The sequence below is a fragment of the Neovison vison genome, chromosome 7, assembly GCF_020171115.1.
Source record: "Neovison vison isolate M4711 chromosome 7, ASM_NN_V1, whole genome shotgun sequence".
Lineage (NCBI taxonomy): Eukaryota > Metazoa > Chordata > Mammalia > Carnivora > Mustelidae > Neogale > Neogale vison.
Genome location: NC_058097.1, coordinates 52972846 through 52999258, shown reverse-complemented (window position 1 = coordinate 52999258; position 26413 = coordinate 52972846). Strand labels below are relative to the sequence as shown.

At 58.0% G+C, this 26413-nt stretch overlaps 2 protein-coding genes across 8 annotated transcripts in view; one reads left to right on the top strand and one right to left on the bottom strand.

Annotated features, from left to right (window-relative positions):
• Nucleotides 1–19375, bottom strand: part of STRN4 (striatin 4) — a 25255-nt gene extending 5880 nt beyond the window's left edge. For 2 of the 5 annotated variants that reach the window (XM_044257049.1, XM_044257047.1), the window contains exons 1-9: nt 19071–19375; nt 11231–11334; nt 10619–10692; nt 9508–9586; nt 7562–7759; nt 5419–5560; nt 2756–2915; nt 2068–2181; nt 1611–1726 (exon numbers count right to left, since the gene is read on the bottom strand). In XM_044257049.1, the coding sequence (XP_044112984.1) occupies nt 1611–1726; nt 2068–2181; nt 2756–2915; nt 5419–5560; nt 7562–7759; nt 9508–9586; nt 10619–10692; nt 11231–11334; nt 19071–19352 (1269 nt within the window). In that variant the 5' untranslated portion in view covers nt 19353–19375. Of the gene's footprint in view, nt 1–1610; nt 1727–2067; nt 2182–2755; nt 2916–5418; nt 5561–7561; nt 7760–9507; nt 9587–10618; nt 10693–11230; nt 11335–12167; nt 12272–18622; nt 18893–19070 lie in introns of those variants that run through there. The other 3 variants (XM_044257050.1, XM_044257051.1, XM_044257052.1) reach the window with 3 other exon arrangements.
• LOC122911913 (fukutin related protein) lies at nt 19002–26413 on the top strand. Of its 3 annotated transcripts, none has more exons than XM_044257054.1 (3): nt 19002–19017; nt 20612–20669; nt 24712–26413. In XM_044257054.1, exon 3 carries the CDS (start codon nt 24751–24753, stop codon nt 26236–26238), a length of 1488 nt encoding a protein of 495 aa, XP_044112989.1. In that variant the 5' UTR covers nt 19002–19017; nt 20612–20669; nt 24712–24750; the 3' UTR covers nt 26239–26413. The 3 variants fall into 3 exon arrangements, with proteins under 3 accessions (XP_044112989.1, XP_044112990.1, XP_044112988.1); XM_044257055.1 differs by lacking the exon at nt 19002–19017 and adding an exon at nt 19507–19810; XM_044257053.1 differs by lacking the exon at nt 19002–19017 and having other exon boundaries at nt 19507–20669.

The window sequence follows — 26413 nt, the reverse complement described above, 5'->3', positions numbered from 1 at the left end:
GGACTGGCATCCAGGATGTCAAATCAGCCAGAGCCCCGTGGAGCACCCCCAACTAGCCTCCAGCCTCAGGTTCCCCGCCTGCAGCCCCCCTCGCTCACTGAGTCCTACAGAGTGCAGGCATGAGCTGCCTTCGGGGAAGACAGTCAGTTCAGAGGGGGCTCGGGGAAGACTGTCAGATCGCCCCCCCAGTGCCCAGGACTATAAACTCCGAGCAGCGCTAGGAATTAAAAACGGACTGGGAAGAGGTGCCCAAGTAGCCTGGCTGGCTCTGTGGCCATCAGTGAGGCTTTCCTGAGAAGACACCAAAGAAGCAGGCCTTAACCAGATCAGGCGAGTTGACTGAGGAAGGATACCGCGTGTGCCAAGTCCCCGCAGCTGCCGGCGCGGGTCTGGAGCCTGAGAGGAGGCCCAGGTCACAGACAGCAAGGGAGCGAGTGGCCGGAGCTGAGGCCGGAGCTGCATCCGGGAACCTGCATCTCACCCCGAGGGAAACAGGGAGCCTAGGAGGGTTTAAAGCAGGGAAAAGATGCGGACCAGGGAAGATGTGGGTGGCTGCAGGGAGGCTAAGGGGTCGAGAAAAGCCTCTCAGGGAAAGAGAAAGGCACACAGAGCACATGCTGGGGAGCAGAAATGGGGACAGGTCCACACAGTGGGAGGAGACTGGGGAGCAGAACCAGTGACCTGCAGGGGAGGGGTGCGTGTGTGCGCCAGAGACACTGCCCAGGCCCTGGTGGACAGTGGTGGCACTCTCTGGGGGGAAGCCAGGGGCAACCAGCTGGCAGAGGACGAGCAGAATGTCAGGAGAGACTCGGTGTCCTGCCCCAACATGGGATTCACACCTGACCAACCCCTTCACGTGGACTCCACCCCCCACGGTCCCCACTTGGGCCGTCACCCCCTGAGCCTCCGCCACTGTGTGGGTATGCCCTCACAGGCACACCCCTGCCCAAAGCCTGCACCCTGGAAGCCCGCCTTCCGGGCATCCCACAGCCGTGCCCCAACCTTGCTGGGGTCACCAAGCATTCAAGATCTGGCTAAGGGCTGTGGCAGCTGTTCTGCCACGGGGAAACGCACACGTGCACCTGACGCACAGAATCCCAGATGGCCAGAGGGCCCGCTGCGGGTGCTGGGCTCCGAACACTTGGCCCTGACACCTCCTTCCTGGCTCTTCTGCCCACCGGCCCCGCTCGCACCTGCTCTTGCGGTTTCTGGCTGCACAAGTCAGCTCAGTGCTCACTGCCACCTCCCCCCAGACCATCTTCCCTGCGCTGTGCTGCCCCATGGCCACCTTCCTCAGATGCTGCCCTCTTGCCCTGCACTGAGCCCGTGCGGGGCCTGGACGCCAGATGCACATAAGCCGGGGTGGAAAGGTGCAGCACCTGCAGGAGCTGGGCACCAGGTACCGCACCTCAGGAACCCCCTCAAGCCCTGCACCCCTGGCCATGTCCGCAGCTCCTGGTAAACCAGGGCAAGCTACCGAATGACCTCACAGCATCCTCCCACAAGGGGGCCGAGCGCAGGCAGGGCACCCAGTCAGAGCTCAGCGAGAGCAGGCAGGATGCGGGACGCCCAGTGAGGACCCGTGGCGGGGGGGCACCCCAAGAACTTACATCACAGCTGAGGTCGTTGTCGTTGGTAACGGTGAGATCTGCCAAGTCCCCCAGGCTCACCTCCCCGCCCCCGATAGTGTCCATGATGAAAACGTCTGAGGAGAAGCCAAAGGAACCTGGTAGGGGTAGGGGAGGGAGGGGGCAGAGAGGGGCAGGGAGAGAGAGAGAAAGACAGAGAGAGGCAGAAAGGGAGATAAGCAAGAAGTCAGAAAGAGAGACAGGGAGAGCACAAGATCAAGAATCACAGCTGGAAAGAAAGAGACAGGGAGAGACAGACGGACAGGGCAGGACAGACAAGAAAAGGGAGACAGACAGACAGACGAACTTTTGCGACAGGGAGGCTGCAGACTAGAGGCCAGGCTCTGACCCTGAGGCCACAGAAGCTCTGGGCTTAGCTCTGCAGCCCCCCCTCTGCCGTGGGCCCCAGGGGACCGGGCTTTGGGGAGGGGCCTCTTACCTTCGTGTGGCCGGGGCTGGGGTGTGCCAGGAGGGGGACCAGTCACTTTAGGGGGCAGCCCGTCTACATCCCGAAGGTCGGCCAAAATGCCCTGGAGTTTGACCCGCCGGCTTTCTGGGGGAACAAAAGCAAAGGGCTGGAGTTGCCCACTAGCCCACCCAGCCACCAGCCTCCCCTCCTTCAAATGTGGGGCGGCCAGGAAGGGCTAGTCCCACAGAGGGCTCAAGGTGGGAGTAGGGGATGGGCAGAGACGACAGACTGAGCTGGGGCTGTTGTCAGTCCCAGCATGGCAGGAGCCTCAAGTCCCTAGCCATCCTACGTGACCACTGAGGGCCTCGCAGCTCAGAGTCATGGGGCAGGAGGAAGGTGCAGCCCTGCCCTGTCTGCCTCTCCCCACCAGGTCCTCATCCTCTTCCTCCCTGCAGGCCACCAAGGACTAGCCACTCTCAGGGAGGGCTGGAGGCCCCACTCCAGGAAGAGCTGGGCTGCTGCACCCCTGCAGGGATTTTCCAGGGAAGGGGTGAGGGCCTGGCCACCACGGTATGGGCCTCCTGCTCTCCTGGGCCACCCTCCTCTCAGGAAGCATATCCGTCCGGTGGAGACTCCGGAGCAGGAAGCAGCTGCCGGAGGCTGCGTGCGCCCCTACCTCGCCCGGTGAGGAAGGCTGGCCAGGAAACATGCCGCTTACCCAGCTCGTGGTGGGTCCCCTCTCCAGTGCACCGTCGAGGGTCCGGGGAGCCCTCCCCCTCCTCTCCTGAGCCCAAGAAATCGAACTCATTGATGGCGTCTTCAGAGTCATCCTCCTCATCCTCGTCCTCCATCTCAGGCACCAGGGCCTTGGAGGGCAGCTGCGCATGGAAAAAGCCAGACAGGTCAGGAGGCTCTGCTCTTCTAGGGCAGAGAAGCCAGGGCTCCTGACCTTGGCTTTGCCCTGCTCAGAAGCGTCCTGCACCAGGGGCAGCCCCACTTCCCTTCTCCCAGAGCGCCCCCCACCCCCAGCAGGGCCCCCCTCAGTACACTCAGGGCCGCTGTGCTCCCCCTGCTGGGCGCCTTCAGAGGCAGCTCCTTGCCAGCCCCAGCGGTGCTAGGAACCCATCCTCCCATGTGCCTCGATGCGTGCACTGGGACCCCCGCTCAGACTTGGGGTTTTGGGGCAGCACGGCACCCGCACTTCCCCGCATGGATGCCTTTCACGCACAGCCTTCCACAGTGACGTGTTCCACCTGATGTCACCACATCATACACAAAGGGCCACCCAGGAGCTGTGTTCTTGGAACCTCAGAGGCTGCAGAAAATGGCTTAAGGGAACCCCAGAATTCCCACTAACAGTTTCGAATGCTGACTTCTGCTTCAAGTGTTGGCTTATGAACATACCCTGTCCCTAAACTGGGGCTCTGTCTACCCCCGCCTCAAACGCTACCTCTTCCAGGGAAGCTTGTCCCTCCTCAGCATTCCCTGACTGGACCGAGGCCTGGGCACCCCCAGGACCAGCCACACTCAGACCACAAGCTCCTCGAGGGCGCGGCTCACCCTCCCACAGGCTCAGCAGTCCAAGTCGGGACTGCAGTCAAAGCCGCTCAGGCATCCAGAGGCCAGCCTCTGTGGGAGGACAGGAGGGACAGGGACAGGACACAGTGACCTGCCCTTCCTTCCCCGTGGAAGAGCCGGGGTCCAGGTTCAGCCAGCATGCCTGGAGAGGCAATGGAGCTTCGGGCTCAAGAGGAGCACGGCGGCGTAACAGGCGTCCTCCCGGGTCCACAAGACAGGGTTGCCAAGTAACGCTCTTCTGCCCACTGTGCCCAGCTCGGCTCACGCTGCCATCCCTGAGCACTCGGTGCAGCCAGACCCAGTGTAGCGAGGGCTTTCTGGGCACAAGTTCATGTTAATTAAATCCTTAACAACCCAGAGGCAGGGATTCCGAAACTGCAGCTGAGACAGAATCACATGCCCAAAGTGCCAGACCAACGGCCACTCTCGCAGGCCTTTGGAATCAGCCTGATCACTGCAGGTCTGCGGGTGAGAGGGGGCCTGGGGAGGCTCGGGACCCCTGCACAATAAGCCACCCCACTGGGCCTGCGGGACAAGAATGGTGACAAAGGCCTAAGGGAGCACAGAAAGCCAGCAATCATCTCCACTGGGAGGAGCAGAGAGGAGCGGGCAGACTTCCCAGAGGAGGATGAGGTAAGGGCTGAGAAAGGAGTGAAAATCCCAAAAGGGGCGGGAAGGAGCAGGAACAGGGGTAGAGGCCCAGACTCAGCGCCATCCCGACTTTCCCATAACCCAGCTCTAGCACGCTGGCTCTGTGTGTTCCCTGAGCACCCATACCAGGCGGGACCCTGCGCTTAACCATACTGGGGACACTGGAGACAGGGCTGGTCCCACACAGCCATGGGGCACCAGGCAGGGTGGACCCAGAGTGGTCTGGGTCCAGATGGCTTCAAACCTGCCAAGCAAAGGGGAGGAAAGGCAGGTGAGAGGTCAGAGAGGGCTGCCTGGAGGAGGGGTGCTATGGTGAGGCAGAAGGAGGCAGGGAGGGGTTCTGATGGGAAGGTCACACACAGGGTCCCTGCATGGGCATGCCGCTGGCCACAAGCTCCGCCAAGCCAGGGACTGGACCTCTGTCTCCACGTTGCTTCTGCTGGCTCAGGGCTAGACCCACAAGGCCCAAACTGACGCTTATTGGCCAGAGCAGCCTAGGCCATGCCTCAGGCTAGTGGCACTGAACAGCAGGAGCATGGTGGCTCGGGAAGCTGAGAAGCAGGGGTGAAGCACAGTGGAAGCCATTACCGTGAAGCCACGCTGAGATCTGCACTCTACCCTGCAGGGTGGCCCTGGGCTTAGGTCCTGACACAAGAGCAGACCGGACACTCGCGCCTACAAAGTCCCCATGGGACCCCCAACCTGGCCCCAGACTGAACTCAGGGCCCCGCCACATGCATTCTGGGTGCTGGGGAGAGAAGAGCAAGGAAACCCCCCAGTCGCTGCCTGGCAGAGCTCACGGTCTACTGAGGGAGAAGACAGAGAGCCACAGCCACACCAACAATATCTCAGCGCAACAGTGATGAGGCTAGGCTAAGGGAGCACGCTTGTGAGAGGGCAGCGCATGGCCAGCCCAGGCTGGAGGGTCCAGGCCTCTGGGGAACGTGTGAGCTGAAGGGAGGATGGGAGAAGATGGGTGGGGAGGGAGAGGTGGGCCCTGACACAGCATTGAGGCAGGGGCTTGGCCGAGAGGGGCCAGGGACCCTGGGAAGGTACAGGATCAGGCCACACAGACCAGGCCATGAAGGGAGCCCAGAGAGCACCCTCAAGGGCAACTCTGTGCCCCCGGAGGGCGGAGGGGAGGGAGCGCACCTTCACGCGCGGCTTCCTGTGCTGCGTGCCGTCCAGCTCATCGTCCTCGTCGCTGTCCTCGTCCTCGCAGTTCTGCAGGAAGGGGATCTGCTCCAGCACCGAGCCACTCATGCGCTCTTTGCCATCTTTGCTGGCCGCATTCCTGCCCACGACATGGGGGCAGAGGGGGGCATTAGTCCCACTAGATGACAAAGTTCAGATGGGAGGGTGCCAAGGGGCCATGGCCAGAGCCTGGACTCCACTCTTAAGAGGGCTGAGCCCACCGTGACCCCACAGGAGCCTGGACCCCAATCACACAGGGGGCACCGGTCCCAGCCTCTTCCTGACACACACTCACCCCGACCGGAACACCCTCGCTCAGACCCCACACCGGGCCCCTCCTCCCTGGGCTCTGAGGCCCGGAGCACGAGCCCCCGCCCAACCATGCATCCGTGGGCACGCGCTGAGCCAGTGCTGAGTCAGGAAAGCAGCCGAGAAAGCACCACTGACTCGACAGCCCACTTTCCCACGGCCCGGGCAAATCCCGGCGCAGGTCAGGCAAGTGGCAGACACGCCCGGTGGGAAAGAGGAACCGGTCACTTCGCAAATGCTTGCGCCCCTACTGCCAGCCTCGCCGTCAATGAGCCTGTCCTCTCCTGACTGACAGATGGCCTCCCGTTTTCACTCCTGGCCGACTGTCCAATGCCTCCAACCGTATGACAAATCTTAGCAAAGGACATATCTGCCAAACCTGAGTCCAGGATAGAAACGCAGGTGCAATTCGAAGTTCAGATAAATGAAATATCTATCTTTCTTGCCGCTAGTTCGGTCCTCTACACGGTTCTTGCCAACTGCTCACGGTCACTGCTCGGAGGACAGATCTCTCCGGTGTTCCCTCCCCAGCCACCGTGCGCACAGCCTCCTGGCGGAGCACATATGCTCAGGACCCCCCCCTCCCCAACCCTGGCTGTGCCCACTCAGCCTCCTGTGCTATGCCTCCAGCTTTCAGATCCCACCTGCACGCTGGTGAACTGGAGGGGAGTTCAGACTGCAGCGCTCCCCCCACACACCCCGGTCGAGCTCCAGGCTGGCGGCTCATCACTTGTCCTGGGGGTGACCCAGCACCACAAACCACCTGCCCCGGACAGGCCCCTTGCTGTTCCTTCCACTCCTCACCCTCCCCACTGTAATCAACGCCACTCCTGTTGCTTGGACCAAACCCCAGAGCCACCCCTTCGCTTCCTTCCTCTCCCCCACATCCATTTCTTTAAAAAGCAGACCTGCGGAGAGGCCCTCCGCCACTCGCATCCACCACGTCTCACAGACACAGGAGGCTCCCGCTCTGGCCCTAGGGTCCCTCCTTCTCCAAGCCAACCAACACATCGGACTGTGTCACACCCCTGCTCAAAACCATGGGCTTCCCACAACTAGTAGACTCCAAATTGCCTATCGCGGCCACTCCAGCCCCATTTGATCTGACTCCCGAGATTTCAACCTCACCACAGACCACAAGCCCCACGTGCTCACTCGCTGTGGGTTCCTAAACGTGCCAAGTAGAACCCTAACAATCATCACTCCTTCTGCCTAGAACATTCTCCTTCTAATACTTGTGTGGCCTCCTCTACCCACTGTCACCTCCGCGAAGAATGCCCCTCACCATTGCCCATGTCCCTGTCCTTCCTCCTTTCCACCTTTTCCTGCAGCACTGAACATCAGCAATCGTTAAATGACTTGTTTTGACGAGTAACAACTACGGAAAAGAGAAGGAACAAGGAAAAGTCCCTGGGCCGGCGGCCATGCATTTCGCTCCCCACTGGACCCCGGCGCACCACCCAGGGCCGACCTCTGTGTGCTGAGACACTCCATGTGCTAAGCAGCGTAAGGCCTAAGCCTCCGGAGGGGGGCTGGGCTGGGCATGAGCTGCGGCATGATATGGGCATGAACACGATGCCATGGGAGAGGACACGCAGGGGGACCCAGAACAGGATCCAAGGATCCCACAGCGAAGGGACTGAGGGCTCTGGAACAAACCAGCCCACAGTACACTTCAGGAAGGAAGTGGCCACCGCAGCACCCGGGAGCACTGCTGAATTTATGACCCTGGCCGTCACCAGGAGGAGGGGCAGCAGAGGACCAGACCTGTCAGGGCGCACCAAGCGCTCACCTCTTGATCTGCTCTTCGATCTGTTTCACCAGCAGTGACTCCCCACCGCTGAGCCCCCCAGGACCTGGCGTGGCCCTGGGCCCCCCTTCGCTGGGCTCCACGGCCCCGTTGAGCTCCAACGAGCGGCCCAGGAGGGAGCGCACGCGTTTGGACCGCATGTCCAGGATGGTGTCCGTGTAGCCCACCTCTTCCAGGTACCTGCAGGGAGACAGAACCAAGGCAGCTCGGGTGTCTCCTGGTTTCTTTAGATCCAATAGGGGCTGAGGCAAACGGGGACAGGCTTTTTGGAGAAGCAATTTAAGACTACATGCCTGTGTTTTAAATAAGCACACCCCAGGCCCCAATGCGTCACTTTCAAGTCTATTTCCAGGGTAAACCTTTACATACAGGCACAATGCGGTCACACAGATGCTAGTGGGGATGCTGTACAGAAAAGCCAAGACACAGGAGCCACGCTACATGCCCACTGCGGACGACTGTGGCCGCAAATGACTGATGGGGACACGAAGCAGAAAATAACAGAGGCACAGGGCCAAGATGGCCACAATAAGCAGCTTAACGAAAATCCTAAGTTATGAGAGCCACACAATTCATGTTTGTTTAAAAAACTTAAAAAAAAAAAAAAAGTTAACGTGTGTACAAGTACAGGCCACACGCAAACACATATTTGAAACGTGCCCCCCATGAGGCCTGGAAAGATACATACTCGGTGCACCAGCAGTGACCTTGGACCTTTGGAATAAGGGATTAGAGACGTAAGAGCGACCTTTACAGTTCACTCTACTCGCTTCTACAAATGAGCATTTATTACTTTCATAATTTCAAACAATGAAAGCTAGCTGGGACAGGTCTAAAAGTTACAAACAGGGAAAAAAAATTAATTATGGATATCCGGCCCTTCAGAAGCCTTTTACATTTACCACGACCTGGTCCCTTTGGGACCCCTGAGCCCACCTCTCACAGGCTGGAGCACACCTGCCCTCACCTGCTGTGTCACCCCGCGTGCCTGCCTGGGGCCGAGGAGAGGCAGGGGAACACGGTGGTGAAGAGCTTGGGCTCTGAGGGCCAAGTGCCCGAGGTCACATCTCAGACCGCCTCACTTACCAGCTGTGTCGTCTCCTGCCAGCACACGCCCTCCCTGCCTTTCTGTGTTGGGGAAATACTGCCGCGTGGGAATTTCCACCAGGCATCAATGCACGTACGCAGCAGTAACAGGCACCCCGGCAAGTGCTGCCTATAGAACCATTCCGTTGTTAAGGCTGGCACACACCGTCAGCTAGCAAGCTTCCGGACACTTGGCTTAGGGAAAGCGGGGATAGGGACAAACACCTTCCCGGTGCTTGTCATGCTATGGAAGCATCTTCAATGTGATGATGTCTGAGCAGTGACTGGCTATGGAAGGTGACGGTCATCCATGGGACAGACGACCCCATAGCTCTTACGATGATGCAACCTAACTAAATTATGTGGAAGGACGTCCACAGCACTTTGAGAAAACAAGGCAGTAGAAGACACAGAGAAACACGCACCTGCTTTTATAAAACACACACACAGCCCCACCAGAGTCGCCAAAATGTTTACAGGGGCATGAGATTCCTTGGGTGGTGGAATTATGAGTGATTTTCTTTGTGTTTCCCAAGAACTCTTGCATTCTCTAAAACACATGGATCTCTTTAATAGTAAAACATAACACCTTTTTTTTTTAAAGTGAGCGATATCTGGGGTCACTTCCCAAGAGTAGAGAGCCCCCCCACCCCCCCTCCTACAGCAAGTGTGCCCTCCCTCCCAGGCTGGGCTACACCCACAGTGTGACCAACAGAGGTCCTGACAGTCCACAGTCCCACCCCCAGGGGGGACAGGAAGGGCTAAGGAGTCTTCAGGCTTATCTCCAGCCAAACACGTCCCTCTCCCTGCCCCACCCCAGCACCCCTGTCCTGCGCACTCACTGTCGGAGAAGCTGCCGCCCCTCCTTCCACACCAGCGGGCTGTTCTCCAGGGTGACCGACTCCACAGGGCCATTGGAGACTGCAGAGTGGAGACAAAGGAGGCAAGCTGTCTTCGGAGAGTGCTGGGTACCCAAGACCTCCTTCACCTTCCTCCCCTTCAAACCCTCCTCAGTCACTGTCACAAGTCCTGCCGAGTCCCTTCCTGAGGGCATGTGAAACCTACCCTCACCCCTCCACGCCCTCTACTCTCCTGAAGTCATTTCCCAAACCACCTCCCAGCCTTCCTTCAGATCCCATCAGCTTATGTTACTCTGCCACACGGGGAGCTGGCCCCGTTCTGAGAGCGCAGGCAGAGCGGACTCTATGCTTCGAGACAGGCTCTGCCGCTCACCAGCTGTGTGACCTTGGGCAAGGTGGTTTACCTCTCTGAGCCTCAGCTTCCCCTTCCGAGAGGAACAGTTAATAACAGCAGCACCTAGCATTTAGGATTCTTGCGAAGATTAAATGAGATCATCTGTTCATTTTACTCATGAGCTACTTACTGGGCATTTACCAGGCACCTGGCTGGGTGCCTGAGCTACAAAGAGCCCTGCCCTCGTGGGACTCCCATCCTGGTTGGGAGGGGTCTGATATGAAGAACAACATCCCTGTTAACCCAGCCCTGAAGGCCTTGATGGGTCGCCAGTCCCTCACCTCCACTGTCCCGCACCGTGTTCCAGCCACACCCAGTAACTCCCCATCCCCTAACACACCACCCTCTTTCCTGTTGCCACGCTTCTGTACACGTGTCCCTCTACCTGGAACACCTGCCCTACCCACTTGTTGGTGAACAAGGAGCTTAGAATGTTAGGGACAGTGTCCATCTGTGTCAGAGGGACAGAAGACAGGACTGGCCTTCTTCATCACTATCCAGCCCCCTCCCCACTCAGGGGCCCTGCAGAGCAGCCCATGCAGGGGGCACTGAGAGTGAAGTTCACACCCTCCCCAGCTCCCAGGTCAAGACTGCATTCTGTGGAGCACAGTACAAAGAGGTGGCCCAACTTGCACGGCTCCACCACACTGAGCTCGGTCTGGTGGGGTGGGCCAGTCGGGCAGGTCTGGGAGTGGGCACCTTGTTCTGCCGGTTCTGATTTCTTCTCCCCTGGGTTCAGGTCTGTCCCAAACTTCAATTTATGGTATTTGGCCCTAGAAAAGCAGATGATTAATGATGACAGACGCAGAGGAATAGACAGGGCCAGCCCTCAAATCAGGGGTCCCAGATCCTAGGGCCTCCCACAGTCCGCTCCCCGACCGCTAAAGATGAGTCGCCCCCCCGCCCCCCAACCCCCACCTTTAGGAAGCCACCGTGGTGGTAGAGGCACCACACACAGCATTATGCAGAACCCACTCTTCGAAGTCCGGCAGTCTGGGGTGCGACCCCAGCTCCAGAAGTCCCAGAAGAAGTCCTCTCCCTTTGGAAGCGTCCCCTGTCCCCATGAGGGGACTGGGAGGGGTCAGTGAGGCAATGAGTCTTCTGTGGGGCCATCAACGCTATGAATGTTGTTACTAGTGCCGATCCTGAACTCCATCTACCATGTCTTGTTCTGTCCCCCTGTGCTAGAACCACAGAGTACTGGGCAACGGGGAACGGAACGCCAGTTTCCAAACCTCCCCGGGCTGGAAGGCACTGCAGGCGGCCTCCGGAGCCTCCTGCTTGGGACTGACCCAGGGCAGCAGGGCTCACCTTTCCTGCTTCAGCGCGTATTCCAACATCTTGATACGCCGCACCAGGTCCGTCTTGAGATTCTCTTGCCCTTTCCGTTCTCCCTGGAGGAAAGCCACCTGAGCCTGGGGGGGACAGAAGGGAACAGGAAGACAGCAGGGCTCAGGCTCACTGACGCGTGTCCCTCGCTCACGCAAGGACAATCAGCTCCAGCCCCCACCCCCACAATGACATGCAGCGGCCACTTCTTCAGGCGTGAACACCCTGAGCCAGGGTTCAATGGAGCAGCGACAGGGCATGCTGGATCTGTTTCCAGAGTCCCCTGCCATGTGACCCACCATGAAAGAGCTGAGGAGGAGTCCTTAACCCTTGACATTAAAATGGGTAACTTGGCCCCTGCCTTTTGGGGAGAAGTCAGATAGGGGATGAAAGTGGGGGAGGGAGGCACGAAGAGCTCCGGGCTCCTTCTCCCCCACCCCAAGGCAGGTGCTGTCCCCTAGGTTGCTGATGGAGGTGGTGTCTCACTATTTCTACCAGAGCATCTGTCTCTGGGAGGCGTAGGAAGCTACTTTGGGAGCTTAGGGACAAGAGTGGGTGGCTCAGCTCAGCTCCCGCTCCAATGCAAAAGCTTTACCACCCAACCCCCACCACAGGGACCAAGCGTCCCACTGGAGTCTGCCCAGGGTGAGCGAGACATGCCACAGACATGACCCAGGGCCCCTGCCAACCACTTCACACCGTCTGCTGGCATGGGCTACCCCAGTCTGCTCTGGTGTGTCAACAGGTCTTTTGGAGACACTGGGCCAACGGCCTTCGAGGCAGGATCCTGGCCCCTGACCATGTTCCAGAAGTCCTGTGCCAAAGCCCTGAGAGCAGGGCTCAACCCTGGCTTCTCCCCAAGTGCTCCACTGTTACAGGCTGGGACAGCCTGAGCTCCAGGCCGGGCTCGGCCACTTACTTGCTGCATGATCTGAGGCAGGTCATCGGCCTTCTCTGAGCCTCCATTTCCCCTTCTAGAAAATGGGGCTCACGAGAGTGCCTGCCCCTCATGTGTTAAGTTCTTCTCAGTCCGAGGCCTAGCACAGAAGAAGGGCTAATAAATGCCAGCTCCTACCTCTCCGCATGTTTCTTCTCCCTGTCTGTTCTTCCACAACACTGAAACAGGCCCAGTTCTTTTAAGACCCAAGCCCCATCCAGCAGAGATGTCCGTGGCATGCAGACCTCCTGCCCCCACAGGCAGCTGCATCTTCCTGGAGCCAATCCCCAAACACCACATGCTCACTGGCGAACTTCGGTGACTCTACCAGAAGCCCCGGATCTGGCCACAGACCTCTTTTCTAGGCCGTGCCCATTTTCAGAGCCCGGCTCCAGGACTGCAAGTTCTCGGCAGCCTCTCAGATGCACACCTGCACTCTCTCCCTCTCCTTGAGGCTCGAAGGGCCCAGAGGACCTACCTGCCCTGGACACTTGGGAGCGTGGCACAGCTCTGTGCCTACAAGCCTCCTATGGCCTCAGCCCTGCTCTAGGGACCAGATCTCTCCCTCGGTTGGCTGAGAACTGAGCACGTGCTAATTAACGCCTGCCTCTGGCCGGAACTCAGGAAACGGGCACTCACATACCGCTGGTGGGGGTCATACATCCATGCACCCTTCCTGGAGGGCAGTTCCATCACATCTATAGAAATGTTAAACACACACTCCCTTTGCCCTGACAGGTCCACTTCCAGGGATGTAGCCTACAGTCATAAGTGCAACGTGGGCTTCCAGAAAATAAAAAGGAGCGTCCCTGCCTCAATGTAAGACAAAAGTATCATGCACCCATTCGCTTACAACACCAATATTTACTAAGCCCCGGCTGTGTATCAGGTACAGGTGCAGACAGAGGATACAGCACTCAAGACAGACTGCATTTTCCAGAGGGGGGTGTAGGACAAATAATGAACATATCATTATATGTCACCAGGTATGGCGTTGGGGTTGGGGGGCGGACCCAATCTGTCCTTTGTGGGAATGGACTTTTTCCCCCTTCTGAACACCGTTTTCTCTCTACACTTTAAATCAACACATACACGCATAAATACCTAAGGCCAGACAGGCAGACTCACATGTGGTCACCACCTTAGCAGTCTGAATTTCTGTCCTTTGTGTATCATCTCACTCACCCAAAGCCACCCTGTCCAGTCCCTTTAGAAGGTGGGGGGAGAGGTAGAGAAGAAAAGGTCAATCACCAAACAGAAGCCCCAAGTTTCTACCTCCTCACTGTCCTCGCTACCCTCTGGGGCTTCCACAGTGAGCCCTGTACTTCCCAGCGCTGGAACAGCCTGCTGAACACCCACGTTCATTCAACATCCCGCACTGGGGACTGCCTAGACAGCCCGATCCCGCATGAGCCACTGGAGAGTCACGGAGAAGACGACTGGTTCCTGGCCTCAGAGCTCTCAGTGCAGTGTGGAAACAGGCAGGAGCATCCACAACCAACAAACCATGTGACTGGGCACTGCGAGGGGACAAAGGGTGTTATAGGAGAACACCCAACCTGCTCCTGGAGGTAAGAAGCACAGCTCAGCCAAGACCTGAAGGCTGTTAGAAGTTGGCCAGGGAGGGGCACCTGCCTGGCTCAGTGGGTTAAGCCTCTGCCTTTGGCTCAGGTCATGATCTCAGGGTCCTAGGATACAGCCCCGCATCAGGCTCTCTGCTCAGCAGGGAGTCTGCTTCCCCAGCCCCCCTGCCTGCTTGTGATCGCTTCTCTGTCAAATAAATAAATAAATAAATAAAATCTTAAAAAAAAAAAAAAAAAGAAAAAAGAAAAAGAAGTTGGCCAGGGGAGTAGCATGTGCTGCAGGCAGAGGACAGAGACAAGAGCTGCATGGCAGGCTTACGGAACGCTAAGAAGGCCAGTACAGCCACATGAGAATGTGTAACAGGGTTAGCGAGTAAAGGCAGAGAGGCTTCTCGGGGTGTAGGACAAATAATGAACAGATCACTATACGTCACCAGGTATGGTGAGAAGGACCGAGAAAGGACCACAGACCAAGTAGGAGTTTGAAAGTTGTCCACAGAGCATAGGGGAAGCCGCGGAAAGGTTTTAAGCAAAGGAGAGATGTAGTCAGTGCATGTTCCAGAGACTATTGCAGCTATATTGCCGAGAACTGACGGCTGGGGGGTTGCTAAAGTCCAGTCCAGGAGGCAGTCCCGGAAATCCCAGGGAGAACTGACAGTGGCCCAGACCAGGAAGGGGGGCTGGGTTAGTGGATTTGCAGTAATAAGGAGGCAGGACTGATAAGACAGGTGACTCAGTCTGTGGGGAGAAGAAAGAGAAGGCAGGAGCATACCAGACCCTCAGACTTAATGGGCCTGGCCCCTTAATCTCCCTGCTATCACCACAGCAAGCCCCGATCTCCCTTCTAATTATGGTGCAGGAACCTGACTCAGCCCGCTCTGCTCTGTTGTCCCCTTTCCAGCTTCCCTGGCAAAGAAGGGAGAAATGAAAACCAGAAACATGTGGCTCAAGTGAACCAACTGGGAGGAATCCCACAGAGAGGGGAAGTGTTGGCGGCCAGTTCCTCCTACCGCCGAAAATGCCAGCAGCCGGCGCCGCCTCATCTCTGAGTGCAATGGTGGGCTGGCAGGTAAGCCCAGGATCTGGAAGTTCTCCACCCACCATATCCACCCACCACCACTCCCCCCGGGCCAGAATGTTAGAACACACACACCCCGGGGGACTGTGCCCAGACGCAGCTGCGGCCTCCCTGCGGCTGCTCCCTCTCTACAGCCAGGAAGCACTGGAAAGGCTTCCGGAGGACCCAAAGGGTCTCAGTCCTCCCAGGAGCGGACGGATGCCTCTCCCTATCTTACTGTGGACCCTTCCGTCCTGGCCGTCAGTCCTGTGTGTTTCTCTTCGGGACCACCCAGCCCTGTATCTCCTACGCTCCTTCTCCTGGCAGGGATTCCTGCCCCCCAAATCCCTCAGAGCCCCTGGGGAGGCTGGCAGTAAGGGAGGGGCCGGCCCCACACCTGCTCTGCCCTCACCTCGCTCCCTACATCCCCCATCACTGCTTCTCCAGGAATGTCCAGTTGAGATTCCCCTGAGAGGGTCCCCCATGCTTGGGGAGCTCCCCTCCCCAAAAGGACCTCCTATCTATAAACTATATAGGGTTTGCGCGTGACCTTTCGTGTTCATCCTGTGTTGTTTTACCTTAAATGTATAGTGTGCAGATCTTTGAAATCAGAAATATTTATGACCTTAATTTACGTTTTCATTAAAATATCTTATGCTTACATCCAAATAATCACGGGGCTTCAAGCAGAGCCACACAATCGAATTACTCCCCTAGGGTGCGAGTGTGCCCAGTTCTCTGCAGGCTCTCGTGCAGACCAGCCGCCTCTGTTAGCCTCGAAGCTTCTGAAGGGCAGAAACCTCACTGCCTGCTTCTCAGAATCCCCCACCCGACAAAGTCCTGCTTACTGTCAGATGGCATCTGAGCCACCTCCTTGCTCTGATCTCTGGGTACCTCCTGGCAGGACCTCATGAGGGGCTGCCTTCGCTGCCACGCCCCACCACGCCCTCACCCAGCGCACCACCGGCGCAACATGTCCTGTGCCAGGAGCAGCCGGACTCGGCGATCTGGAGAAGACACATTCAGGGTTCCTCGCAAAGGTCTGACACGGGCCAAGGATCTCACAAGAGAAGTCACACCTCTGTTAAGCGGTGAGTGTTCGAACAGAGGTGTGTCAAATGAGGTGCCCTGGAAGGGGGTGTGTGGAACCGTGGGGGCACCCTGCACCAACCTCCGTTTCATGAGCACAGCTGTTCTACCCTCCCGCCCCCCATGCCGCTTTACACTCACACGGGAATATACAGACGTTCACTGCAGCCATTTCTGACGGGGGCGGGGGGGAGGGGCAGGGAGGGGAGTCTGGAAAGAAGCTTAAAGTCTGTCACCAAGGGTCAACCAAGGGAGCTGCGGTATAAACATCCAGGGGAGTATAGTTATCAAAATAGTACGAAAGCGGGACACCTTGGTGGCTCAGTTGGTTAAGCAGCTGCCTTCGGCTCAGGTCATGATCCCAGCATCCTGGGATTGAGTCCCACATCGGGCTCCTTGCTCGGCAGGGAGCCTGTTTCTCCCTCTGCCTCTGCCTGCCATTCTGTCTGCCTGTGCTCGCCCGCTCTCCCTCTCTCTCTCTGATAAATAAATAAAATCTTTAAAAAAAATATAGTATGAAAGCTCTCGGTGCCGACAGGAAAGGAACGCCAAAACACAGGTATGTGAAAGAAGTCGCAACATGATTTGTATGGGACCTCGAGTTTTACACACACAGAGCTGAACCCCTTTTCTAGCAGGAACGGTTGCAGAGATGAGCAGAAAAAGGACGGGGAGGGTGGCTTTCTCTTTTCACTCATATATACATAAACACACACACACACACACACTTGTGAGACCTCTGTGTTCTTACTAATGTGACAGGACAAAAGGAAACAGCAGTACATAGTAAGTGATGCTGCAGCAGAGACTGGGAGAGCCTAAGCAGGCGCTCTCTGCAAGCTCCTCTCTAACTCCAAGACGAGCCACTCGGTGAGAGCATAAACACACAGCTCTTCTCTTTCCAATCTCAAGGACAACAAGGTGGTACGGTGGGTGCTGTAGGAGGCACTGGTGTGAAATCCCAGAGACCAGGATTCCATCCCAGTTTTGCTGATGACTGCTTGCAGGATCCTGAGGAGGCCACCAGGCTACATGTTCCTCGTCTGCACTGGGCAGTAAGGAGGTACAGAGAATGGGCTTCTAAAAGCCCACAGACCAGCCCTGCCGCCCACAGGCTGGGATCCTAGCTCAGTCCCAGCCTGACTCTCCCTCAGAGCCTCCCTTTCCTCTCGGACTCTTTGAGTTCTGCCTTGGGCTCAGGTCATGGTCTCAGGGTCCTGGGATCAAGCCCCACATCGGGCTCTCTGCTCAGCAGGGAGCCTGCTTCCCCCTCTCTCTCTGCCTGCCTCTCTGCCTACTTGTGATCATTCTCTGTCAAATAAATAAAATCTTAAAAAAAAAAAAAAAAGCAAGGGACAGGGACAGGGAAGAGGACCACCTCGCTCCCAGAATGTTGCAAGGATGAAATGATACCATGTATCTAAAGTGCTACACACGACACCTCCTTTGTGTCCAAACGAACAGCAGCTGCCAGCGTTACTGCTGAGTGAGGGCAAGGACACCTGCCCCGCCTCCATAATGGGGTCCTGGGATCAAGCGAGATGGATGCTGGGAAAGAGCGCCAGAAACAGAGTTGAACACAAAAGTGAGGGGTGCTTATGTAAGGATTCCTCTCCCACCTCAAGGCCAAGCCTCATCTACTACACAGCTAAGATCCCTATTTGGGGGGGGGGGATGTAGAATGCTCTCTTCATTCATCCTGTGGACAAAACTCTAATCAGTTCTTTATATGGGGTCCCCATATCAACTGGACAGGAAACCATGAACCAGAAGGGGAAAACTAGGCTGCTAAAAGTAGATACTGGCTTCTGCTAATTATATCCCAGCTCAGGAACCCTCAGTCCTGGTGGCCCATCCATGGATCCCCTCAAATCCTCCCAGCTCTGATGCCCCATCCTCCAGACACTCGGCAAACAGACCCACACTTCTCAAGGTCACGAAACCAAGCCCAAACCCAGCCCAACTCCTCAGGCTCTAATAAACATCATCCCAGGGCACACTCCTCTCCCACGCTACTCCACAAACCATGGGGTCCTTTCCCAGAAACTTCCACAAACACATCTTCTCCCAGAGTCCTTCTGAAATGCTTCTTCAATGCCGTTTCCCTGCTCCGCAAAACCCTCTCCCTGCCACCCTCCAGGAACATCCCTCCAAGTCCTCCTGTCCCAGGTCCCTTTATCTCCATGTTGGACGCTACAGCACTACAGTCCAGGGTTCTCCACCTGACATCCTCTAAACACCTCCCATCTCAAGACCATTGCCTGCACCCCCCACCCCCTCCGCACTCCTCCACACCCCCCAAACTGGAGTTTCGGCTCTGCAGCTCTTCCATACAGGCTCCTAGAGCAAGTCCTGGCCCTGTCCACGCTTCCACCCCCGGGACACCCCACCCTACACCCGATAGCCACACATGCCGGCCTCCCCAAAGTTTCCTTTTAGAGGAGAGGGCATACATCTTCCTCCTGGGAACCCGCCCCCGCCCTCTTCTCATCCCGAGTCCTCATATAACAGCCATCTTTCAATCCCCCCCACCTCCTTCCCCCGTCCAAACGCTCCAAAACACACCCGGTCCCAGGCTCCCTGACTTCCTCTCTCCACTCAGGCCAGTTCCCCGCTCGACTCACTCTCGCTCTCGGCGGCTCCCAAGTTTCCCCGACGCCCCCCCCTCTCCCACCCGAAGCCCATCAGGTTCCACCTCCAACCCTCACCTGGTCCGGGACGGGGTTGGGAGACCATCGGTACCTTTCAGGCTTTTGCTCACTCCCAACGAGAGCCCCCCCACCCCGAGTCCTCCCACCACTCTCTGCTGAGTTCTCCTGGGCTCCCTTCAGGGCCCGAGGTCCTCTCCAGGGAACCCGTCTGCCGGTCCGCTCACTCCCACTCCAGCTCCTAGCCGGTTCCGGTCCCCTGCGCCCCTCTTCTCGGCCGGCCCCGGTCGGACTCTCCAGCCCCGGGGTCTCCATCCCACCTCCAGCCGCCGGGTGCCCTCAGGACCCCCCTCGGACGGCCCCTCACTCCGTCTCCGGGCCGGTCGCGGTCCCCTCCCGCCCCCCCGGACGTCCCGGCGGCCATTGCTCCAAGATGGCGGCGGCGGCGGCGGCGGGTGAGGCCGGGCCGGGCCGGGCGGGGGGTCGGGGGTCCCAGGGCGGCGCTCACCTGCAACTCGGCGCGCTCGGCCTCCCAGCGGGCCTTCTCCGCTTCGAAGCGCGCCCACTCATGCTGGATAAAGTGCAGGATCCCGGGCAGGCTCAGGGGCTCAGGCCCCGCCGTAGGCCCGGGGCTGCCTCCGCTGCCGCCTCCCTTACCAGCCGGGCCGGGCCCCGGGGCAGGGGCAGCGGGCGGGGCCGCCCCCGTCGGGCCGGGGCCCGCGCCGGAGCCCAGCGGGCGGCAGGAGGAGGCGGCGGCGGCGACCGCGGCTGCCGCTCGCTCCTCCATCATGGAGGCCCCGGGGCCGGCCCGCGCGCCCGCTGTGCCTCGCGCGCCTGCGCGGCCGTACCAACAGCACCCCCCCCCCACCGCCCCGCACCGCCCGCGCGCGCGCTCGGCGGGGGCCGGGGGGGCCGATGATGGGAACGAGGCCGTGCGCGCGCCTCGCCCACCCGGGTCGACCCCAAAAGCGCGCGCGCGCGTGCGGGTGGGCGGGAAGGGGCGGGGCGGAGACGCGCGCCCCGAGGAGGGCTAACCCAGACCCAGGCGGAGCGTGGGGGTCGCGCCTGGGAAGAGCCGGACTTTGGGAGGAGCCGCTTTCTGCCCCTCTTCCTGCTTCGCCCCAAAGAAAAACACTAACTCCCTCCAGACCCAAATGTCACTCTCCTTGACACTGTTCCTCTGAGAGAAAGGGCGACCACCAGGGCTGGTCTCAGCAACGGCCCCATCCTCTCCGTTTCCTGGCCCAGGTCGGTAGTCAGGGTAACCCTTCCCCAGCCTGGAACCCTCCCTCTTTGTGGTTATGGAGCCCCAAACCTCTCCTGTCCCTGCACCAGGGGGAGGTTGCTAAGGTAACTTAAGTCCCTCGTGGTCCTTCTGCCCCAACCTTCATCTGGTTACTATGGCAACCTCACCTAGCACTCAAGTAGAAAGGACCCCAGCCCCAAGGACACTGATTGCTGAGAGAACACCTCTTTCCCAACCCCTCCTCCTAGCCACCCAGCTGGCATTACCATGGTAACCATCCCCCCCCCTTTCTCATCGTGGGAGGTCCATGGACCAAGCCAACCAGGTGTTTTTATTTAGAGAAGATGCTCTGCTGAGGAGCCGTTGCTATGGTTACAGGGCCTGGACCAGGAGGTAGAAACAGGCAAGGCCAACCCCTGGTTGCTATGGTAACCAGGGACATACAAGGATAGTCCCCTTTCCTGGCTCCCTAAAAACCAGGCCCACCAAGATAGGGGACAATTTTAAGATTGTGTCTCAGGATGGTGTGGGTGTAGGGAAGGGGTTTTTACAGTAATGGCTTTGGTCACTTCTAACCCCACCTTTCTGGGCACATATATAAGAAGGGATGGTTATAGGCTGCTGGGATAACTGACATCCTTCCCACCCATTCCTGAGATACCCCAGGTGGGGCCCGAGCTCATGGAACTTCAAAGAGAAAGGATTCTCTGACCTTCTCATTGCCACTTTTGCAGGCAAGGTGAAATTGTACTCTGCTATGCAAAATTGGCTGATTTGGGGTTTTCTGGTTCTCGTTCCCTCAGCAGTGCAGCTGAGCTGGGCTGGAGCCGCCCACCCGGAGCTCTCGCAGCAACCTAGGAGGTAAGAAGTTCCTGAGTGTCACCAGCGCTGCTGTGGAAACCGCCCTTCCCCTGTATCACTCATTTTCTTTGCCTGTCACATTCCCATTCCACAGATGGGGCAGCCGAGGCTCAGTCCAGAGCAGAACTCAGGCCAGGTGAACCTAGGCCAAAAGTGAACCTGAGTCTACTTACATTGTTTTCTGGGGAATGGAGAGACAAAGTCTCAGCTTGACTGTCCTCTCTTCCCTGGACCACCTTTTCTCTGTCATACCCCCTGCCGGTTTCCTGACCCATCTGTAAGTTCTGTGTGTGGTTTTTGTCTTTCCACCTCTGGAGGGCCTGCCCAGTGACTGCTTCAATCTTTCCCTGTTCCCAGAACACAGTCTGGCGCAGAGAGTCCTCACAGGTATCTTGTCTGTTGAGTTAATGGGTGAATTAATTCAGTAATTTGCCATATTCAGCTTTGAAAAACACCTGTCAGATTGGGGCTGCAGAATGCTCAGTGAAGGTGGACAGCAAGCTGGGCAGTCTTGAGTGGACCTAAGAGAGAGCAGAGCTTCCTGGTTGAAAACATGACTCTGGAGCCAGGGTTGTGGGTCAAATCCTGGGTCCACCATTTCCCAGCTGTGTGACCTTGAATGAGTGCCTTCACTTCTCTGTGCTGCTTTGTCCTCATTTTTTAAATGTAATCAGAACATAAAAACGAAACAAGGTAATTTAAGTGCTTAGAAAAGGATCTAGCCCTATGGTGAGCAGCTAGAATTGTTGATACTATCATCATACTGTGATTCAGAGAAACACATTCAGACCTTCGTTTCAAACCCTTTGCCTCGATAAAGGAGTTTTGAGCCCTTATAGTTGGGGAAGCCAAGACCAACCGTGTCAGGGTACTAGGTGATTCCTTGCTCTTTCTTCTCTGGTCCCCTCCCCTGCTGGTCTGGCTGCCATACCCACTGGTCTCCGAGGCCCCGATTTCTGTCCTCTGTCCTGTCAGGGCTCCTCCTGGCCCAGAGGCAGCCAGATGGAACATGCCGAGCACCAGGGCCTGGGAGGTAGAGACCAGGGTTTTCCCTCCATCCTTTCTGTCCCTGAGCTACAGTTTCCCCATCTGAACACCCAGAGTCAGTCGTTTGTGCCACACACATTTATTGAGCACCTAGTGTGTGCCCGGTTCTGAGCTGTGCCCTGAGCGCACAGCAGGGACAAAAGAGTAAGTCAAATCTACGAGCTAACGACTAGGGGAGAAAAACGCAGGGATGAGGCACAGGAAATACGTGGGTGGTAGGGAGATAGGTTTTGAAAGAGAGTAGCCAAAGAAAGGGCTTCCTGGACAGGTAACATCAGAGCAGAGATGCAAGGGTCACGAGGGAGGATCCATGCAGATGCCTGGGGGACAGCGTCCAGACAGAGGGCATAGCCAGTGCTTTGGCTGCCGTGCCCTGGGAGGATTTGAAGACTAGTGTTTGGCCAGCATGGCTGGAGCTGGCAGTGGGACCACATGGGGCCTTATGGGCCCGGGTGAAGACTTGGGCTTTTCCTTTGAGTTGTAAGCCACAGAAGGTTCGAGCAGGTGTAGGACAGAATCTAATTTGAGTTTTCACACGATCCCTCTGGGTGCCAAGTGGGGAACAGCCCTGGGGAGGTAGGGGAATGAGGGCAGAGCAGGAAAAGGGTCTCTACAGAGTCTTTAGAAGATTCTAGAACCATCAGTGGTCTCTCCGGGGCTTCTGCGTACATAGCTCTAAGAGTCTAAGGTTTTTAAGACCGTGAAGATTCTATGATTCCAAAGGTTCCCCCCACCACCCCTGCTATGCCCACCTGCCTGCACAGTATTGTGAGGTCAGGGTTGTTGTCTGTTGCTGTGTGCTGTGTGTCTGCTGCTGGGTCCCCAGTGCCTAGAACAGTGCCAGGAGTATTGTAGGAGTTCCACAGAGAGGGAAAAACTGAAGGAAGGAAGAATCAATCTAAGGTCCAGAAGGCGATTCCAAGGTTTTAAAGATGAAGAAATTGCTCTTAAAGTGCAACTCAGATTCTTAAATGCCAACCGAGCTGGGTCACAGGAGGGCAGGCAGGCCTGGGATGGGTGAAGAGGGGGAGGAGGGCATTCCTGGTAGGAGAGAGAGGGGAGAGAGGAGGCAGGAAGACCCGGGGCCTTGAGCCACAGTACAATTTGGCTTCAGGAGCCTGAGGCCTTATAGACTCTGAGAACCCTGACCTGGGGGATCAGTTTTCCATCAAGTGCACTTTCAGTGCCCACCTGTGTGCCGAGAACACAGAGATGACTGAAGAAGCCCTGGCTTTACCCTCCCAAGTCTCAGTCTCGTGGAGCAGACACACCCATCACTGAATGGTGCCCAGCAGAATGCGCAGGGCTGGGATGGGGAGCCCAGAGCCTTCAAGAGCCCACAGACAACTTCTCACCCAGCTTGGGGTTCAGGGAGGGCGTCCTGCAGGAGGAGGCATCAGAGCTGAGGCCTAAAAGTGGAGGCAGGAGTTCTGCAGGGGAAAAGAGGCATGGGGAGAAGGGGTGTTCGAGAAGAGCATCTTCTAAGCAGAAAGAACAGAATATAAAAAGGCATAGAAGTAACATCTGTGGGAGGAAAAGTCCAAGGTGGCTTAGGCAGAGTTTGGCACATGGCAGGAGGTGGAACTGGACTGGTGCACCAGCAAGAGACCCAGGGTCCTCCCAGGCCCGGTGGGAGGTTATAAGAAACTGAAACTTTTTCCTCAGGGTACTGGGTAGCCATGGCAGGTTCTGAGCAGGGAAGGAGAGGTCAGGTTTGTGCTTTATGAAGATCCCTCTGGCTACCATGAGCAGCCAACTTGGTCCAGAGACCAGGGGAGGCTGAGCAGGGATCTGGGTGGACCAGGATTGAAGGCGAGATTGGCTGGGTCTCTGATGTCCCCCTTTATGGGAGGAGTAGAAACCTACGGAAATCCTTCATGGGGAAACTTTTGAGTATTTGCTCAGAGCCCAACGCCTCCTGTGCTGGAGACCAGCGGGAGCTTGGCGTTGCGTTGGGGAACTGGGAGACAGCGCCCTCTGGAGGTTGCTTAGGAGTGCAGCAGGTGAATTCAGGGCCGGGGTGTGTCCTCGGGTCCACAGTCGCTTATCAGAAGAGGCTGCCCCCCTCGCCTTAAAAAAAAAAAAAAAATCATTATTTTATTTTTATCTTTTAATTTCTTATTTGATAGGATGTGGCATTCAAAGTATTTCTATTTTTTAATTTCAGGTTTTTAGTTAAATTCTAGTTAGTTAACACATATGATAAAATTGCCTTGTTTTTTGTTTTTTTAATTAGTGATCAAGATTAAAAATTGGGATAGTTGTGATTTAAGAAAACACTTCTAGCTTCTCTTGCAAAACCAAAATGACCTGGCTGACCAGGGGGAAGGAGACAGCCAGATGGCCCAGGGTTTGAGGAAGTGAAACAGGGACAGTGGGGAAGGGGCTTGGTGGGCCAATGCTGAGGCCAGCAGCTTCATTCCTCCCCTCCCCCCTACCCCCCACCCCAGCCAGAGTGTGAGAGGACAGGAGAGACAGATGGGGAGGGTGGGGGGCTTCCTGGAGGAGGGAATGGTGGTGCAGAAGGTGCAAGCGGGGCCTGGAAATGGAGTGGGACATTTGTAACTGAATCCAAACCTGAATGTGAAGTTGCCAAAGAAAAGGATAAATATTAGATCCAGTTGAACAAGGAAGGAGGGAGGGCGAATCGTTTGATAAAAACCTTGCTAAGCACCAGGCTCTGTGCTGGGGGGAACTAGGGACCCAGCAGTGACTGAAACAAGCTCAGAACCTGCCCAGTGGGAGGATACAGACCTGTTCCCACGCAGGAATAGCACAGAGTGGTGGGCTGGGGTGGGAGAAGCCAAGGAGCTGAGGGACCCCAGAGGGGATGGATGGAAGGTCAGAGAGCGCTTCCTGGAGGAGGGGAAGTCAGAGCTGAAACCAATTAGAGAAAGGGCTGGGATAGAAGGGCAGCACTAGCGATGGGGGGGTTGAGGGGTAGGAGGATTCTGGCAACCACCTCCAGCCTCCCATTTCGTTCCCCCCTCCCCAGGATGCCCCGGAAGCCCAGCTAGGACCCGACTTTGGCCCCATGCGTCTCACCCGCTGCCAGGCTGCCCTGGCAGCCGCCATCACCCTCAACCTCCTGGTCCTCTTCTATGTCTCATGGCTGCAGCACCAGCCCAGGAACTCCCGGGCCCGGAGTCCCCGCCGTGGAGCGGCTGCCGGCCCCCGTGTCACCGTCCTGGTGCGGGAGTTCGAGGCCTTTGACAACGCGGTGCCTGAGCTGGTGGACTCCTTCTTGCAACAAGACGCCGCCCAGCCCGTGGTGGTGGCCGCGGACACACTCCCCTACCCGCCCCTGGCCCTTCCCCGGGTTCCCAATGTTCGCCTGGCGCTGCTCCAGCCGGCCCTGGACCGGCCTGCTGCGGCCTCGCGCCCCGAGACCTACGTGACCACCGAGTTCGTGGCCCTAGTGCCTGACGGGGCGAGGGCAGAGGCTCCGGGCCAACTGGAGCGCATGGTGGAGGTGCTCCGGGCAGGAGGGGCACGCCTGGTGGCCGCCCCTGTCGCCTCAGCCAACCCTGCCCGGTGCCTGGCCCTGAACGTCAGCCTGCGGGAGTGGACTGCCCGCTACGGCCCCGCGCCCTCCGCGCCCCGCTGTGACGCCCTGGACGGAGACGCGGTGGTGCTCCTGCGCGCCCGCGACCTCTTCAACCTGTCGGCTCCCCTGGCCCGGCCGCTGGGCACCGGACTCTTCCTGCAGACCGCCTTGCGGGGCTGGGCAGTGCAGCTACTGGACCTGCCCTTCAGCGCCGCACGCCAGCCACCATTGGCCACAGCCCACGCGCGCTGGAAGGCAGAGCGCGAGGGGCGTGCGCGGCGGGCAGCACTGCTGCACTCGCTGGGCATCCGCCTGGTAAGCGGGGAGGGCGGGCGCCTCGAGTGGTTCGGTTGCAGCAAGGAGACCCCGCGCTGCTTCGGGACGGTGGTGGGCGACACACCGGCCTACCTCTACGAGGAGCGCTGGACGCCCCCGTGCTGCCTGCGCGCTCTGCGGGAGACCGCCCGCTATGTGGTGGGCGTGCTGGAGGCGGCCGGTGTTCGCTACTGGCTGGAGGGCGGCTCGCTGCTCGGGGCCGCCCGCCACGGGGACATCATCCCGTGGGACTACGATGTGGACCTGGGCATCTACCTGGAGGACGTGGGCAACTGCGAGCAGCTGCGGGGGGCTGAGGCGGGCTCGGTGGTGGACGAGCGCGGCTTCGTGTGGGAGAAGGCCGTAGAGGGCGACTTCTTCCGCGTGCAGTACAGCGAGAGCAACCATCTGCACGTGGACCTGTGGCCCTTCTATCCCCGCAATGGAGTCATGACCAAGGACACATGGCTGGATCACCGGCAAGATGTCGAGTTCCCCGAACACTTCCTGCAGCCTCTCGTGCCCCTGTCCTTTGCTGGCTTTGTGGCGCAAGCACCTAACAACTACCGTCGCTTCCTGGAGCTCAAGTTCGGCCCCGGGGTCATCGAGAACCCAGAGTACCCCAACCCGTCCCTCCTGCGTTTGGCAGGAAGTGGCTGAAGTTCCTGCGCCCGCCCCAGGGGTCTGGAGAACACTCAGGCCAGGGAGTGGGGGGTGTGGGGGGACCTGGCTTTGGCTATGGTGCTGCTGGCATTTGGTGGTCGGGTTGTGGATGCGGAGCTGCGGGGCAAGGCCCAGCACCGTCCTGCACTTGGAAGACATGCCCCAACCAAGA

Bases quoted from the DNA above. Each gene is read 5' to 3' on its own strand.
- LOC122911913 (XM_044257054.1), top strand. From the start codon at position 24,751: ATGCGTCTCACCCGCTGCCAGGCTGCCCTGGCAGCCGCCATCACCCTC.